General features: G+C 38.8%; 2 protein-coding genes across 2 annotated transcripts in view; both read left to right on the forward strand.

Moving 5' to 3' along the window:
- Positions 1-13,941, forward strand: part of SHOC1 (shortage in chiasmata 1) — a 61,871-nt gene that overhangs the window by 40,373 nt on the left and 7,557 nt on the right. The window contains exons 19-24 of the mRNA XM_036330020.1: positions 2,093-2,162; positions 3,541-3,719; positions 5,378-5,495; positions 6,866-6,977; positions 8,431-8,549; positions 12,443-12,536. Of these exons, the coding sequence (XP_036185913.1) occupies positions 2,093-2,162; positions 3,541-3,719; positions 5,378-5,495; positions 6,866-6,977; positions 8,431-8,549; positions 12,443-12,536 (692 nt within the window). The remainder of the gene's footprint in view (positions 1-2,092; positions 2,163-3,540; positions 3,720-5,377; positions 5,496-6,865; positions 6,978-8,430; positions 8,550-12,442; positions 12,537-13,941) is intronic.
- On the forward strand, positions 9,233-12,219 carry LOC118667184 (NAD kinase-like). The gene is given in 2 exon segments (XM_036330019.1): positions 9,233-10,034; positions 10,037-12,219. Coding segments are annotated over 2 exon segments (1,497 nt in total). The 5' UTR covers positions 9,233-9,250; the 3' UTR covers positions 10,750-12,219.

The following is a 13,941-nucleotide window of genomic DNA, read 5'->3' on the forward strand; positions in this document are numbered from 1 at the left end:
TATTAAATATTCTATAATGTACTTATGTGAACATTAAATGTATTTATACATATGTTGTTATTATTATTATCAGTTGATACCTTTTGTTGAATGTCTACAAGTTGCTAAATAATAGTGACTACTTACAACTCTATGCATAGGTTTTACTAACTCAATTTTACAAATAAAGAAACTAAAGTTCATAAAGGTAACGTAGCAAGCCAAATCTCACAGGCAGTAAGTTTGGGAATCAGAATTTGAACCTCGGTCTCTCTTGTTCCACTGTTACTCTTCAGTTCATTCTTCTACCCACGGCAGCCTCCTCTGCCAGCCAATTCCACCTTGTGCTGTGGAACCTACCGCTTATAGGTAAACTCTTCTTCACCTCCTTTGTCTTAAGTAAAGCCTGACTTTCCCCAGATGACACTGCTTCCCTGTATTCTTCTCATTTAGAATCTGATTCTCTCTCCTCCCCTCTCTCTCTCTCTCTCTCTCTGTCTGTCTCTCTCTCTCTCTCTCTCTCCCCCTCTCCCTCTCTCCCTAATGTCTTATTATTTCATTCAGTTTTCCAATCCTGGGGAGATGAGTTCATATTCACCAAATTCACAAGATCCTTACTAGTACCAAAAAGTGAGAGCAATAGTTAACATTGTGGGGCTGAACCTGCCACAGTTGTCTGGAATCTGGGTACAGTAATTGGGAAAAAAAATTTTAATTAGGAAAATTCTGAGCAATGTTAACATTAAAAACAAAGGGATCTGGTAGGGGAGTGGGGGGGTAAGGGGGAGAGATCAACCAAAGGACTTGTATGCATGCATATAAGCATAACCAATGGACGCAGACACCAGGAGGGTGAGGGCATGAACGGGAGTGGGGTCAGGGGCGGGGGGGCAATGGGGGGGGGGATAAGGACACATATGTAATACCTTAATCAATAAAGAAAAAAAAGGGGGATCTGGGTAACCAAAGGAATTTATTTTTAAGAAGTTGAGAAAATATTCCTGCTCCACAAAGAAGAATACTTAAACCTGCTTAATGGGGCACCTTTTCTTTGATGTCACTTAAGATATATTGACAAATTATTACTGTACATAATATCTCTTATCTAGGCTTCACACTGAACATCCCTATTTCTTTTGGTATTTGGAATTATATCATCACTACTCTTAGTATTTTATTTCAACAAGGTCTGCTGACACAAAAATATTGACTTTATACACTGACAAATGTTTTTACTCTCTAACTGGTAACTATCCTCTATATCTAGGAGCAAGGCCCTTTTTTCTATTGAGTGTTAGAAAGTAAAAATGTAGTTCCATCATTCTATGTGTTTGTAAGATCCTAGTAATGCACTCAGCAAGTAATCTGCTTTGGATTCATAGCTAACACAAATCATTTAAGGAGATTAACTTTTAAATTATATGACCTTATAAATTATAAAAGAAAAATCATACTCCCTCCTTTCTTCTTGCTGCCAAAACTATTGTCTTGTCAATTCAAGTAAATGTGATATTATTAAGCACTACTTTGTCATTACTACATCATACAACTGTAAACTTTACAATTGACAGAGTACATTAATAGAGTGTAGAATTTACTTTAACTAGAATTAGCTATTCTTAAATATGTCTGTAAAAAATAAACTGTATGTGTGGATACAGAATTTAATGGAGTTTATTATATTTTGTTAAAAAGTAACATCAAATTGAAATGCAGTCTCCTGATGTTTAGTTACATACTTTAAATTTTACCAGAGGGAAAAAAAGGTAAAATCTACCATAATTTTTAGTTAAATAAAGTTAACTGCACAGAATTGGTAAGTTTAATTTAGTTATTTTAAAATTAAGTCTTTGATCCACTTTATTATTTTACAAAGTAAACTCAGAATTTCCATGCTTATACACACAACATTCACACAGAAATATTGCCCATGGTTTAAACTTTCTGATACCCTAGATTTAGAAAATAATCTCCCAAATTGTATTTTAAGCAGTTTCCTTGTTCACAGATGTTTCATTCATTTTTGTGGTAGTGAATACATGACACACTTTAAAAATACACATGAACAAAACACTGGGAAAATTTTTCTTTCATTCCTCTTTTTTTCCAACAGGTTTAACATTGACTGTCTTACATTCAAACAAAAGAAAAGATTTTCTGGAATCTGAAAGTGTTTTAAATAGGTAAAAATGTATTTCTTCATCTATGGGGAGCAAACATTCAAATTCCCTAGGAAAAGCACAATTTCTCCTAGAATTTAACTTTTAAAAAAAGGTTTAATAAAGTTAATGTCTTTAACCTGTACCTGAAAAAAGCTTCACATAGAACACTTTAATTCAGTTTATTGCCTTGTGTTAAACATTTTGTTGTCCAGAAATTTAGTTGTCTTGCTTTAATATCCCCAAATTATCATTATTATTGTTATTGTCAGTACAGAAAGTGCCTATTTAGACTTACCAGTTTTTTTGTTTAGCATTGTTATTTTTTTATATTTCCTTCCTTTGTTTGGGTTCTCCTTCTTCCTAGAGTACATTTTTATAAATTCTCTCAGTGAGGTTCTGCTAATGATAAAATTAGTGTCGACTTGACTAAAAATGTTTTTATTTTGCCTTATTTTGTATAGAAATTATTTATTCCTAATATTGGATCTAAATAATAAAAAGAGAAAATGTAAATCAAATAGAAGCCCATAAAAGCTAGACATAAATACCTTTTAACTTCTGTCTACATTGCTCTGGGTAGAAAGCAGTGGTAGAGAATTTTAATTACAATAAGTGCTGTCATATGGCATTTGAAGATGGGAAAGATAACTTTATAATATTTAAGTTTTCACCTTTTTTGTTGTTGTTAAATCACTTATGAAGCCCACTGAGGAAAAAAAATAACTGCACTTCATAGTTGTCAGGTAATACTCTGTTATATAGATTCTCAAAGATTAAAACCTCACATTTGTAGGAAAATGAGATTGATTTCTCATGATGACTTGTCTGTTATGGATAAGACTCAGGTAATAAAATTAAGGTCCCTTGCATTTGAGGATGTGAAATAGTCTATAGTTCTGTGTGTGTGTGTGTGTGTGTGTGTGTGTGTGTGTGTGTGTGTGTGTGTGTGTATGTATATTTTTACTTATTTCAGAGAGGAAGGGAGAGGGAGAGAGAGGTAGAAACATCAATAACGAGAGAATCACTGATCGGCTGCTTCCTGCACATCCCACACGGGGGATCGAGCCTGCAACCCAGGCATGTGCCCTGACCGGAAATTGAACCATGACCTCCTGGTTCATAGGTTGGCACTCAAACACTGGAGCCATGCCAGCTGGGCTAGTCTACAGTTTTTTATATTTGAATTAAAAAAACCAAAAACTATGACCATCAAAAAAGATAAAAATAGATTAGCAACAATTGGAGAACAAATAAACAGAAAGTACACCAGTGCTTTTCCAAGATAAATAGACATAGATTAGAGAAGAGTAACATAAGCCAAAAAGAGTTATCTTTTAGCATTCGAAGTAAATAATTGCACAAGGATAGTTACATTTTCTTGGCTTTCTTTTGTCTTCAGTACAAGTTCCTGTGTAGTGGTACCTAATCAATATATTGGAGCAGATTTCCCCTGGAGTAATTTCTCATTTGTGGTGGAATACAATTACGTAGAAAACTCTTGTTGGACTAAACACTGCGAGCAATTGAATATTCCATACATGGCCTTTAAAGTGATGCTTCCAGACACAGTTTTAAAGAGTAAGAATATAAACTAATTTTTTTTATTTCATTAGAATGAAATTTCTGTTCTCTGTTTCTTATCTGTGGAAAGAGAATAAACTATTGCATGAGAAAACTTGAGTTTAAGCTCTAATCGTACCACTATCCTTGTAACCTCGAGCACGTTCTTTAACTATCTCATACTCATATTCCTCATCTGAAAAGCAAACTTTACTGATCATATTTATCTTCATCCCTTTAACTTCTAAATTTTACTTATATAGCATACTTTTATTATAATTATATATAATATCAATCTGATACTTTTATTCAATAGTATTTTATTGAATTTTAGGGAAAAATTACGTTGGATAATTAGTATGTTGACTGATTCAGAAAACTTTTAATACACAAAAAAAATCATGCAGAAATACTTAGAAAATAATCCAAAGCCACTTTGGTTTCTTTGCATTTCTCACTTCACATAACTAAGGTTGTGAATTCTCAGACCATTTCATTGAAAAAGCCCATGGAGTTTTACTCCCAGTGCATCTCTCTTTCAATATTTGCCATAAGTTACTTTCTATCCAACTGAATTATGAGTGGGAAGTTTGAATTCTGAGTCATTCCAACTCAATTCTAAAGTACACCATAATTCTTATTTAGAATCTTTGATATTTAGAATTAAATGTTAAGTTGATAAACCAATTAAAGAATGGGCCCAAGAAAAGATAAAAGATAAGTATGCTTGTTTATATTTAGAAGCTTCTTTCATTTTCTCAAAGATGAATTTAATTTATTCAATCAGTTCTTTGGGCATTTACAATGCTTCAATTCACTATTATACTGTAAGATAAAGTAGTTTTATATCTTATATATCTTGATATACTTGTTCTAAGAAATTCGAATTCCAAGAGGTAAAATTAATTGCTGGGTCAAATGTATACACACATTTATATATTGCCAAATATCCTTCAAGAAATGCTATTCCAATTTATATTTGTGCAGAAAGTGTGAGAGGATACTTTTCCCATATCTTTACAATAAGTTGGCATTATTAATCTTTTAAATATTTGACATAATTATAGACAGAAAATATTTTATAGTTGTGTTAATTTGCATATCTTTGACTATTCATATCTTTTCAGATGTGAATTGATCTTGTATAGCCATTCTTTTGTAAGTTGCCTGTTTATGTCCTTTGTCCATTTATCTATCGAGGCATTTATTCTTTTCTTATTGATCTGTATCATTTCCTATAGGTTATAGTACATAATTTTAAATTTTGATCAGCATATTTACACAGTAAATGTCCAATATATACTTAAGTGAATAAAGCAGATTTTAATATTGTTAGATTATAATCCTATTTTTTTCTTTTCCTTTTTTCTTTTTAAGTGAGTGTACATGTGATAAGCAAATATATAGGAGAAAGTCTGGAAGTATGTACTAATCTTTGTTTTAGTATATAGTAGTTTTAGTAAGATCTGTTACCTTTTCTTTCTAAGTAATAGGATAACATGGTTTTTATTTTATTCTTCAGAACTTTCTTTATTCTGACTTCTGATGTTTTACAGTGAATATGTTTTTGTTTTTATACAACTCCTTGAACATACACTTTGAACATGTTTAGTAAAAAATTAGAAAGAGCTGAGGGATGAGAAAAAAGAAATATTTATAAATTTTCTGTTATTTAGGAAACAACTTGCTGGATAGTTTTGGTGGTTTTCTTTTGGAAATCCAGGTTCCATATGTGTTGTTTGCATCTGAAGGACTTCTTAATACTCCAGAAATACTTCAGTTGTTAGAATCCAAGTAAGTTATAGATTTCATAACTTTAACAAAGTATATATATATAATGGCTAAATATTATTCTATACTAGAGGCCCAGTGCATGAAATTTGTGCCAGGCCTGTTCCCTCTCACAGTCTGGGAGCCCTCAGGGGATGTCCTACTGACTTCGGGGAGCGGGCCTAAGCTGGCAGTCGGATATCCTTAGCGTTGCTATGGAGGCAGGAGAGGCTCCCACCACCGCTGCTGTGCTCACCAGCTGTGAGCTCGGCTTCTGGCTGAGTGGCACTCCCCCTGTGGGAGCACACTGACCACCAGGGGGCAGCTCCTCCATTGAGCATCTGCCTCCTGGTGGTCAGTGTGCGTCATAGCGACCACTAGTTCCACCGTTTGGTCGATTTGCATATTAGACTTTTATTATATAGGATTATATGCTACTATTTTCAGATTCAAGCCTGGTATTATATCACACAGGAATAGTTTTCCAGAAAGCTTATGTCAGTGCACATTTCTCTTCCTCTAGTACACCATAATAATTATTAAATATTATTTTTCAGTAACATATCAATTTTGTGAAGAAAAATATTTCATTATTGTTTAAATTTATATCTTAATTGTATTTCTTTTGGTTCTAGCAAATAAAAACCTATAATTCACAGACTTATATATTCATAACTTTGGGTCATTGATAATATTGAGAATGACTATTCTAAAAAAGAATGACTATTCTTATTTAGAGGACTTTAAATACTGCCTGGGAAACAGGACTATGAAGGTCTAAATGAATTTTCACATTTTTACACTGAGAATTTTAAAATCACATAAAACACTTTATCAAGACACACAGTTGTCATAGTGATGTTAAACATTGGGCTTTATCTCAAGGAAAGATGACTGTGCTGTGACCTTAGTTAAAATGCAGATTTACTTTCTGTGCTTTTATTTTTATATCTCAAGGCTGTGGGGCATTCATAGAAACTTCTGAGCTAATAAAAGGTAATTTAAAAAAAAAAAGGTAGCTAAAATCTAAGTCAGTTTTAAGGAGAAAGAAAAGAAAATTCTGATAAATGCAGAATGTTTAGTCTCATAGCATGATGTTTTGGTTTCATTAATTATTATTTAAAGAGCAGAATAAATTGGCCAGTATATTTGAAATAGTATTGTGTTCAGTAATACTTAGCAAAGTACCTACGGCAACACATAGTCAATGAATTTGTCATATATACTGAATAAATCATAATTTCATACCTCAAATTGATAAAATTGAATAAATTGATGTATAAGAGAAAAAGCACAGTAGTTCAAATAATTTTATATGCAGGAGGACAATAGTTTTTCTTAAAGAATTTTCTTAGCCATTTCATTATGTCACCCCCAAATATTGTATTTTACAGCTATAATATCACACTAGTGGAAAGATGCTGCAGTGAGTCGATGAAATTCTTTGGAGGTACGGAGTGTTATGTAGTAGTGACAGTTGATGAACACACTGCCATAATTTTGCAGGTAAAACTATACAATCAAAAATAAATCAAATAAATTAAAAAGATATATAACTATGTAATTTTATTATTAGCTTTACTATAGAGAGCTTAACACGATCTATTAACGATTTCTTCCAAAACTTTGCAAGTGGGCCACAAGTGCCAAAATCATGACTGTGAAAAATGGCCATTACCAAGCTTCTTTGATGCTTATAATTTTTAACATACTTTAAGACAAAGCAAATATAGAATCTTTAATATTGTATATTGTCCTATTTTTAAATGCATTTATATAATAAGTATATTGTTGAAAACTTTAAAAACTAAATCCTAGCCACTATGTTTCTTAAAAGGGGGCAGTATATTAGTCCATGATCGGAAATATGGCATTTCCTGTGAGGTAAGTTGGAATTGCCAATAAATAGCCGGTTTTTAACGAGACAGGGTCTCTTAAAAAATCCACATAGTTTGTAATTTAAGATATAAAAATTCTTGTCTGAATCTCCTTGATGTTTGCTTAATTGAAGAAACCAGTTTGACGGTATGGAATAGAAATTAATGAGAAATATTATGAGCAAATGTTAACAATATAATATATGATGAAAACACAAAGCTCTGTTAGAGGGTTTGTTGTTTTTTTAAGGATTTGTTTTTATTTGTTTGTTTAATATATTTTTATTGATTTCAGAGAGGGAGGGAGAGGGAGAGAGAGATAGAAACATCAATGATGAGAGAGAATCATTGATCAGCTGCCTCCTGCACGCCCCACATTGGGGACCAGCCCACAACCGGGGTATGTGCCCTGTCGGGGAATGGAACAATGACCCCTTAGTTCATAGGTCAACACTCAACCATTGAGCCATGCTGGCCAGGCAGAGGGATTCTTAAGAGATATTGTGTCTCGTATATTTAAGATTCTTTTAAAAAGCAGTTATTTGGGGGAAATATTGTTTAGGAAAACTGTTTTAATCACTTACATAAGTTACTATTAGAGTAAGCCACTTCCTGAATTATTTGCTCGATCTAAGATTGTGTTAAAGGAAAAAGAGAATTCCAGACCATTACATAGAGATTCCTAGAAGCACATTAACTGCTGCTTTCTCATTTTCCTTAAGGAAGCATTGGAAGCAAATTATCTATTTTAAACATAGTTTCTGTAGCCTTTAGGAGTAGCCAGACCCCTATCTACAAAGGACTTGACCCAAATTGGGATACTGCAGGCTGCTTTCTTCATATCTAGGACTTTGGGAGATTCATGAGCCTTTCTTGTTGAAATTCACTAGTTGTTTTATATCTACTGTAGCTTTCCCCCCAATACTTCCAGTGTGATTTTATTTTTTTCATAAAATAGAAGCCCAGGCCCATGCTTCTCCTCAAGCTATAATCTATATAATATAGATTTTGAAATATGGTACAAATAATTTCATAACAACTATTAACCTAGTGAATCTTTTTTATTTATTTTTTACTGGTAGGATCTAGAAGAATTGAATTGTGAGAAGGCATCAGACAACATCATTATGAGACTGATGGCATTATCATTCCAGTACAGCTATTGTTGGATAGTTTTATATGCCAAAAAAACAAACTCAGAGTAAGTAAACATTTCTTCATCTAAAGTCACATTCATATTTTTTAAGTTTTATTCAGTCCTCTTCTGTGAATAGAAGTAGCTATGCTAATTTTCTGCTTGCTCATCTAGTTTGCTTTAAGTCAGGGATTCTCAAGGTGGAGGCATGCCCATAGTCAAACAAATCGAGATTTTGGAGATATGTTTCCCCTGAACATGCTGTACAAATCATCCTTTCCTCCTCTATCTCCCTAAGAATTGCTGCTTTAAGTATTTCACTTCTTATTACTTTAAAATTCTTATACTTGTCTGTTAAAAGATAAGTCATTCTTAAATCACTTCTAAAACCTTATTAAAAATACCAACTAATGAGCATCTTGCTATACTTTTTTCATTAATGAAGAATTATAAAAAAAAAAATCCATGCCAAGACACTGACCAGTAAGGGGATAAGTTAAATTTCTCCCCTTCCTCCCCACACCCTAGCATCTCCTAGATTTAACAATATTTTTTAAAAATGGAGGTGGGAAAAAAATTTTTTTTTCAGAAAAATACTAAGTAGACAAATACCCATGAGTCTGCCATACTAGTATTGTGTTAGCCAGGTTATTTTCACCAGTTAACTGCCAGGCATCCAAACTGGAAACCATCCCCACACGCCATGATATTTTGAATTTAATTAAAAAATCAATTTGCGGTGGGCCGGCGCCGCGGTCCCGGTGGCCATGGGGCGGGGTGCGGCCGCGGCGCCGGGGGCCCGGCTAGCGACGACGAGCGGCTGCGGGGTGGCGGAGTCCGCGGACGGAGCCGGGCGAGGGGACGGCCCCGCAGGCGCCCGCGGCAGCGAACGGGATTGGTGTTTGGACCGAAGCCCTTGTTCATCGATGATGGAGATGGAGCCGGAGAAAGTCAACGTGCGGAGGGGGCTGAGCGCAGACACGTCCTCCTACCGCTGTGCCGCCTGCCACGGGGATGAGGACGCTCTGCCGGGCCACCCCATCCGGGGCCGCGCCAAGTCCCGCAGCCTGTCTGCCTCGCCCGCCCTGGCGAGCACCAAGGAGTTCAGGAGGACCCGCTCTCTGCACGGGCCATGCCCAGTGACCACTTTCGGACCAAAGGCCTGTGTGCTGCAGAACCCCCAGACCATCATGCACATCCAGGACCCTGCCAGCCAGCGGTTGACGTGGAACAAGTCCCCGAAAAGCGTCCTCGTCATCAAGAAGATCCGGGACGCCAGCCTGCTGCAGCCCTTCAAGGAGCTCTGCGTGTACCTGATGGAGGAGAACAACATGATCGTGTATGTGGAGAAGAAGGTTCTAGAAGACCCTGCTATCGTGGGTGACGACAGCTTCGGGCCCGTGAAGAAGTTCTGCACCTTCCGAGAAGACTATGACGACATTTCCAACCAGATCGATTTCATCATCTGCCTGGGCGGGGACGGGACCCTGCTCTACGCCTCCTCGCTCTTCCAGGGCAGCGTGCCTCCCATCATGGCGTTCCACCTGGGCTCGTGGGCTTCCTGACCCCCTTCAACTTTGAGAACTTTCAGACCCAAGTGACTCAGGTGATACAGGGGAACGCAGCCATCATTCTCCGGAGCCGGCTGAAGGTCAAGGTCGTGAAGGAACTCAGAGGGAAGAAGATGGCCATCCCTAACGGGGTCATTGAAAACGGGGTGCCGGCCTCGGACTGGGACGCGGAGGCCGGGAAGCAGGTCATGCAGCACCAGGTCTTAAACGAAGTGGTGATTGATAGAGGCCCCTCCTCCTACCTGTCCAACGTGGACGTCTACCTGGACGGGCACCTCATCACCACGGTGCAGGGTGATGGCGCGATCGTCTCCACCCCAACGGGCAGCACGGCGTACGCAGTGGCGGCCGGGGCCTCCATGATCCACCCCAACGTGCCGGCCATCATGATCACTCCCATCTGTCCCCACTCCCTGTCATTCCGGCCCATCGTGGTCCCTGCAGGAGTCGAGCTCAAGATCATGTTGTCACCGGAAGCAAGGAACACCGTGTGGGTGTCCTTCGATGGACGGAAGAGGCAGGAGATCCGCCATGGAGACAGCATCAGCATCACTACCTCATGCTACCCGCTCCCCTCCATCTGCGTGCGAGACCCTGTGAGCGACTGGTTCGGGAGCCTGGCCCAGTGTCTGCACTGGAACGTGCGCAAGCGGCAGGCTCACTTCACGGACGAGGAGGGGGAGGAGGAGAGCTAGCCTCGCCCGCTGCGCTGCACGTGTGGTCCGGTCACATGCCCTGCAGGCATCAGGTGCCACGTCTTCTGTCTGTAGCCAGAGAAGGAGCCCCAGAATCTGCCTTTGTCAGCCGGATCAGCCGTTTTTAGCATTTTAAATCTGACCTTTTTTGCATTTCTATATAAGCCACGTAAGCGACAGTCAGGCCCATCCCACGAGCTGCACGGGCTCTCGTGTTCTCTGTCAGGAAACCACGGGTCAGCCTGTCACACTGAGAGGGAGCAGAGTGGAGGGACCTGTCCTTGGAGTTGAAATAAGTGTCTCACAGCACCTCCCCGAGCCCCCAGGGGAGCACCTGTGAGGAGCACTTGGGAGGTGGTCACAGGCTGGTGGGCGGATGGCCCGCCTCCTACCCCTGCTTTGGTGTGACGGGGCCAGAGTGAGTGTCACCGGGAGCCTGGTGGCGGCAGGTGAGGTTGGCCCACATTCCTCACGAGTGAGTCGCCCCGCCCAGCGGGCAGTCTCAGACTCTCATGCTGGTGCGCAAGGAGGACCCGGAGGAGGGCGCGCCCTGCCCTAACGCGGAGCCTCGTCCTGTGTGCTCTGTGACGCGGGTGGGACCTCTGTCTAGTCTGCCATGGCCGCCGTGCGGTGACTCACTTAGGAGCCTTGGGCCTTCCCAGTTGTCACAAGAAGATTGGGACAAGCGTGTGCAAGCGGAAGGGAGTGCTGATGCTTCATGCGGGCCCTGGGGTTCAAGGACACCCCATCCTTCCAGCATCGCCCTCCCTCGGCCCGCTGGCTGGGGCGTGTGCAAGCATGTGCACGTTTGCCGTGCGGGACAGAGCCTGGGTGGAGTCCATGGTTGGAGCCGAGGCTGTTTGCATGTGGCTTGGCCCCCTGGCCCAGCAGACACCCTCAGTGGGGCCTTTGAGTAGCGGATTTCTCTCTGTGGGTTTCCATCAGCTGCACAGGGAGAAGGAAGGGCTCAGCACCACCCTGGGCCTCATGTCGGGGCGATGGCGGGCAGGGTCTTCCCCCTGCAGGGACACACGCCCCAATCTTGTGCTAATGAGGTGTCCAGAGCCACATGCGTGGCCACCCTCAGCCAGGCCTCGATGGCTGGTCTCTGCCCTCCGTGCCTGTGTGGACGTGTGTTGATGGAGTGCTGTGCCCACTCTTGTCCCTGCTGGGGAACCTCAGCACCTGGACCTCAGTGGTGCTTGGCACTCGGCCTGGTGTTGGACACAGGTGGGCTCCCTGCCACCTGCCCACCCACCTGGGGGCTGGACTGCGGGCTGAGGGAGCGGAACCCAAGCCCCGCCCGCCCTGAAGCAGATGATGTTGGGATGGTCTAGAAAGCTATGGGTTTTTGAAGTAAATTCTTAATGTTTCATATTGTTAATATCCTGAAAGTTTATTAAATGTTGAGAGCCTTATTACTATTTTCAGATCCTTTCAATAAACAGACTTCTTTAAAAAAAAAAAAAATCAATTTGCAATTAATATTATAAAAATAAATATATTACTCACAATTCAGGTGTTCTTGAATATTTTCAGTTGAAAATTCTCACAAAAAATTATTTTTTAAAGCATCTACAGACACTTATGGCGTACAAAGGGTTAATAACATGAAATATGGAAAACAATGAATTTTTAATAAGTATAATCAGATGTCAAGTGAGTGGAAGTATAGTAATATAATTCTTTTTAGGTATTATCTTACAGAAAAGACACTTCATCACCTAGCACTGATTTACGCAGCTTTAGTTTCATTTGGACTAAAATCAGAAGAACTGGATGTAAAGGTATTTTTTTCCTATATGTTTGTTCATAAGTATTTTTCATAAACCAAAATTATACTCAAACTCATATACCCAATGAGAAGAAACATTAAATAGGTAAGTCAAAACTGCCTAAAAGTCAAAGAACAGTTTTTAAATTAATGAATATTCTTTCCACATAAACTTCTGTCCTAAAAGTCTTTAGTTTAATAAATATAAAATAATACTTTATCTCTTAATTACTACCTATATTTATTTGAATCATAGCAGGATATGAATAAAAATAAACATATCCCTTGATCAAAAATGCTCACTTGTCCTGACCGGTTTGGCTCAGTGGATAGAGCGTTGGCCTGCGGACTGAAAGGTCCCAGGTTAGATTCCAGTCAAGGGCATGTACCTTGGTTGCGGGCACATCCCCAGTGGGGGATGTGCAGGAGGCAGCTGATAGATGTTTCTCTCTCATCGATGTTTCTAACTCTCTATCCCTCTCCCTTCCTCTCTGTAAAAAATCAATAAAAATATATTTTTTAAAAAATGCTCACTTATGAAAGATATACTAAGTTCTTATCTGTTGTAAAATGGAAATCTTAGGACATATATTTTGGTAACCTCTAATTAGTCTTCTTTCTTAGCTCTTTTTTCAATGTCATTGCTCTGAAATTTAGACATTCTTCCAAATCTGGGGCTCAGTACTCTTCTATTATCAAATATTCTCAAAACACGTAAAACTTAACAATAAAATAAAATTGTACTCAAACAGTGTACTTCTGTGCACTCTATACATATTTAATATAATTTAGAGAAAATCTGTCTTTAGAGTACTTATATTTCCCAGATATGTACCAACAGTTTTATATTTAAAATTCTTGTGAAATAAAAAATTGTCATAATTATTTTTTGAGATTGGTACAGTCCTTGCTTTTTAAATTTCTACTACAGGACAGCGTATTTATATTTCTAAGACATGATTGTTTAGGCTAGTTATTTCTCTCTCCACATTAGACTGCTACCCCATGAACTATCTTTCCTTCAACCGAACCTAAAAGAAGATAAAAATAGAAATGAAAGAGGAAGAGAAAGACTGGCATTTCAGAAGAAAGAAAGGCATGGAGGGAAACACAAGTGACAGACAGGAAGCAGGGGAAATGAAGAAATTCTTTCTTAGAGTTTAGTTTAATACACACATTTTTGGCAGCATTATCTTAGTATTAAATAAGCCAAAAATGCTAGGGAAGGCTACTCTAAATTAAAACCTTTTTTAAAAATTGATTTTAGAGAGGGAGAGAGAGGAACATCAATAATGAGAGAGCATCATTGATCACAGTGACCTCCTGGTTCATAGGTTGACGCTCAACTACTGAGTCATGCCGGCCAGGCTTTTTTTCTTTTTTTTTTTTTTTAACAAAGCTTCAAATTCATCCACAAA

This window comes from Myotis myotis, unplaced genomic scaffold (assembly GCF_014108235.1).
Source record: "Myotis myotis isolate mMyoMyo1 unplaced genomic scaffold, mMyoMyo1.p scaffold_m19_p_12, whole genome shotgun sequence".
Taxonomy (NCBI): domain Eukaryota; kingdom Metazoa; phylum Chordata; class Mammalia; order Chiroptera; family Vespertilionidae; genus Myotis; species Myotis myotis.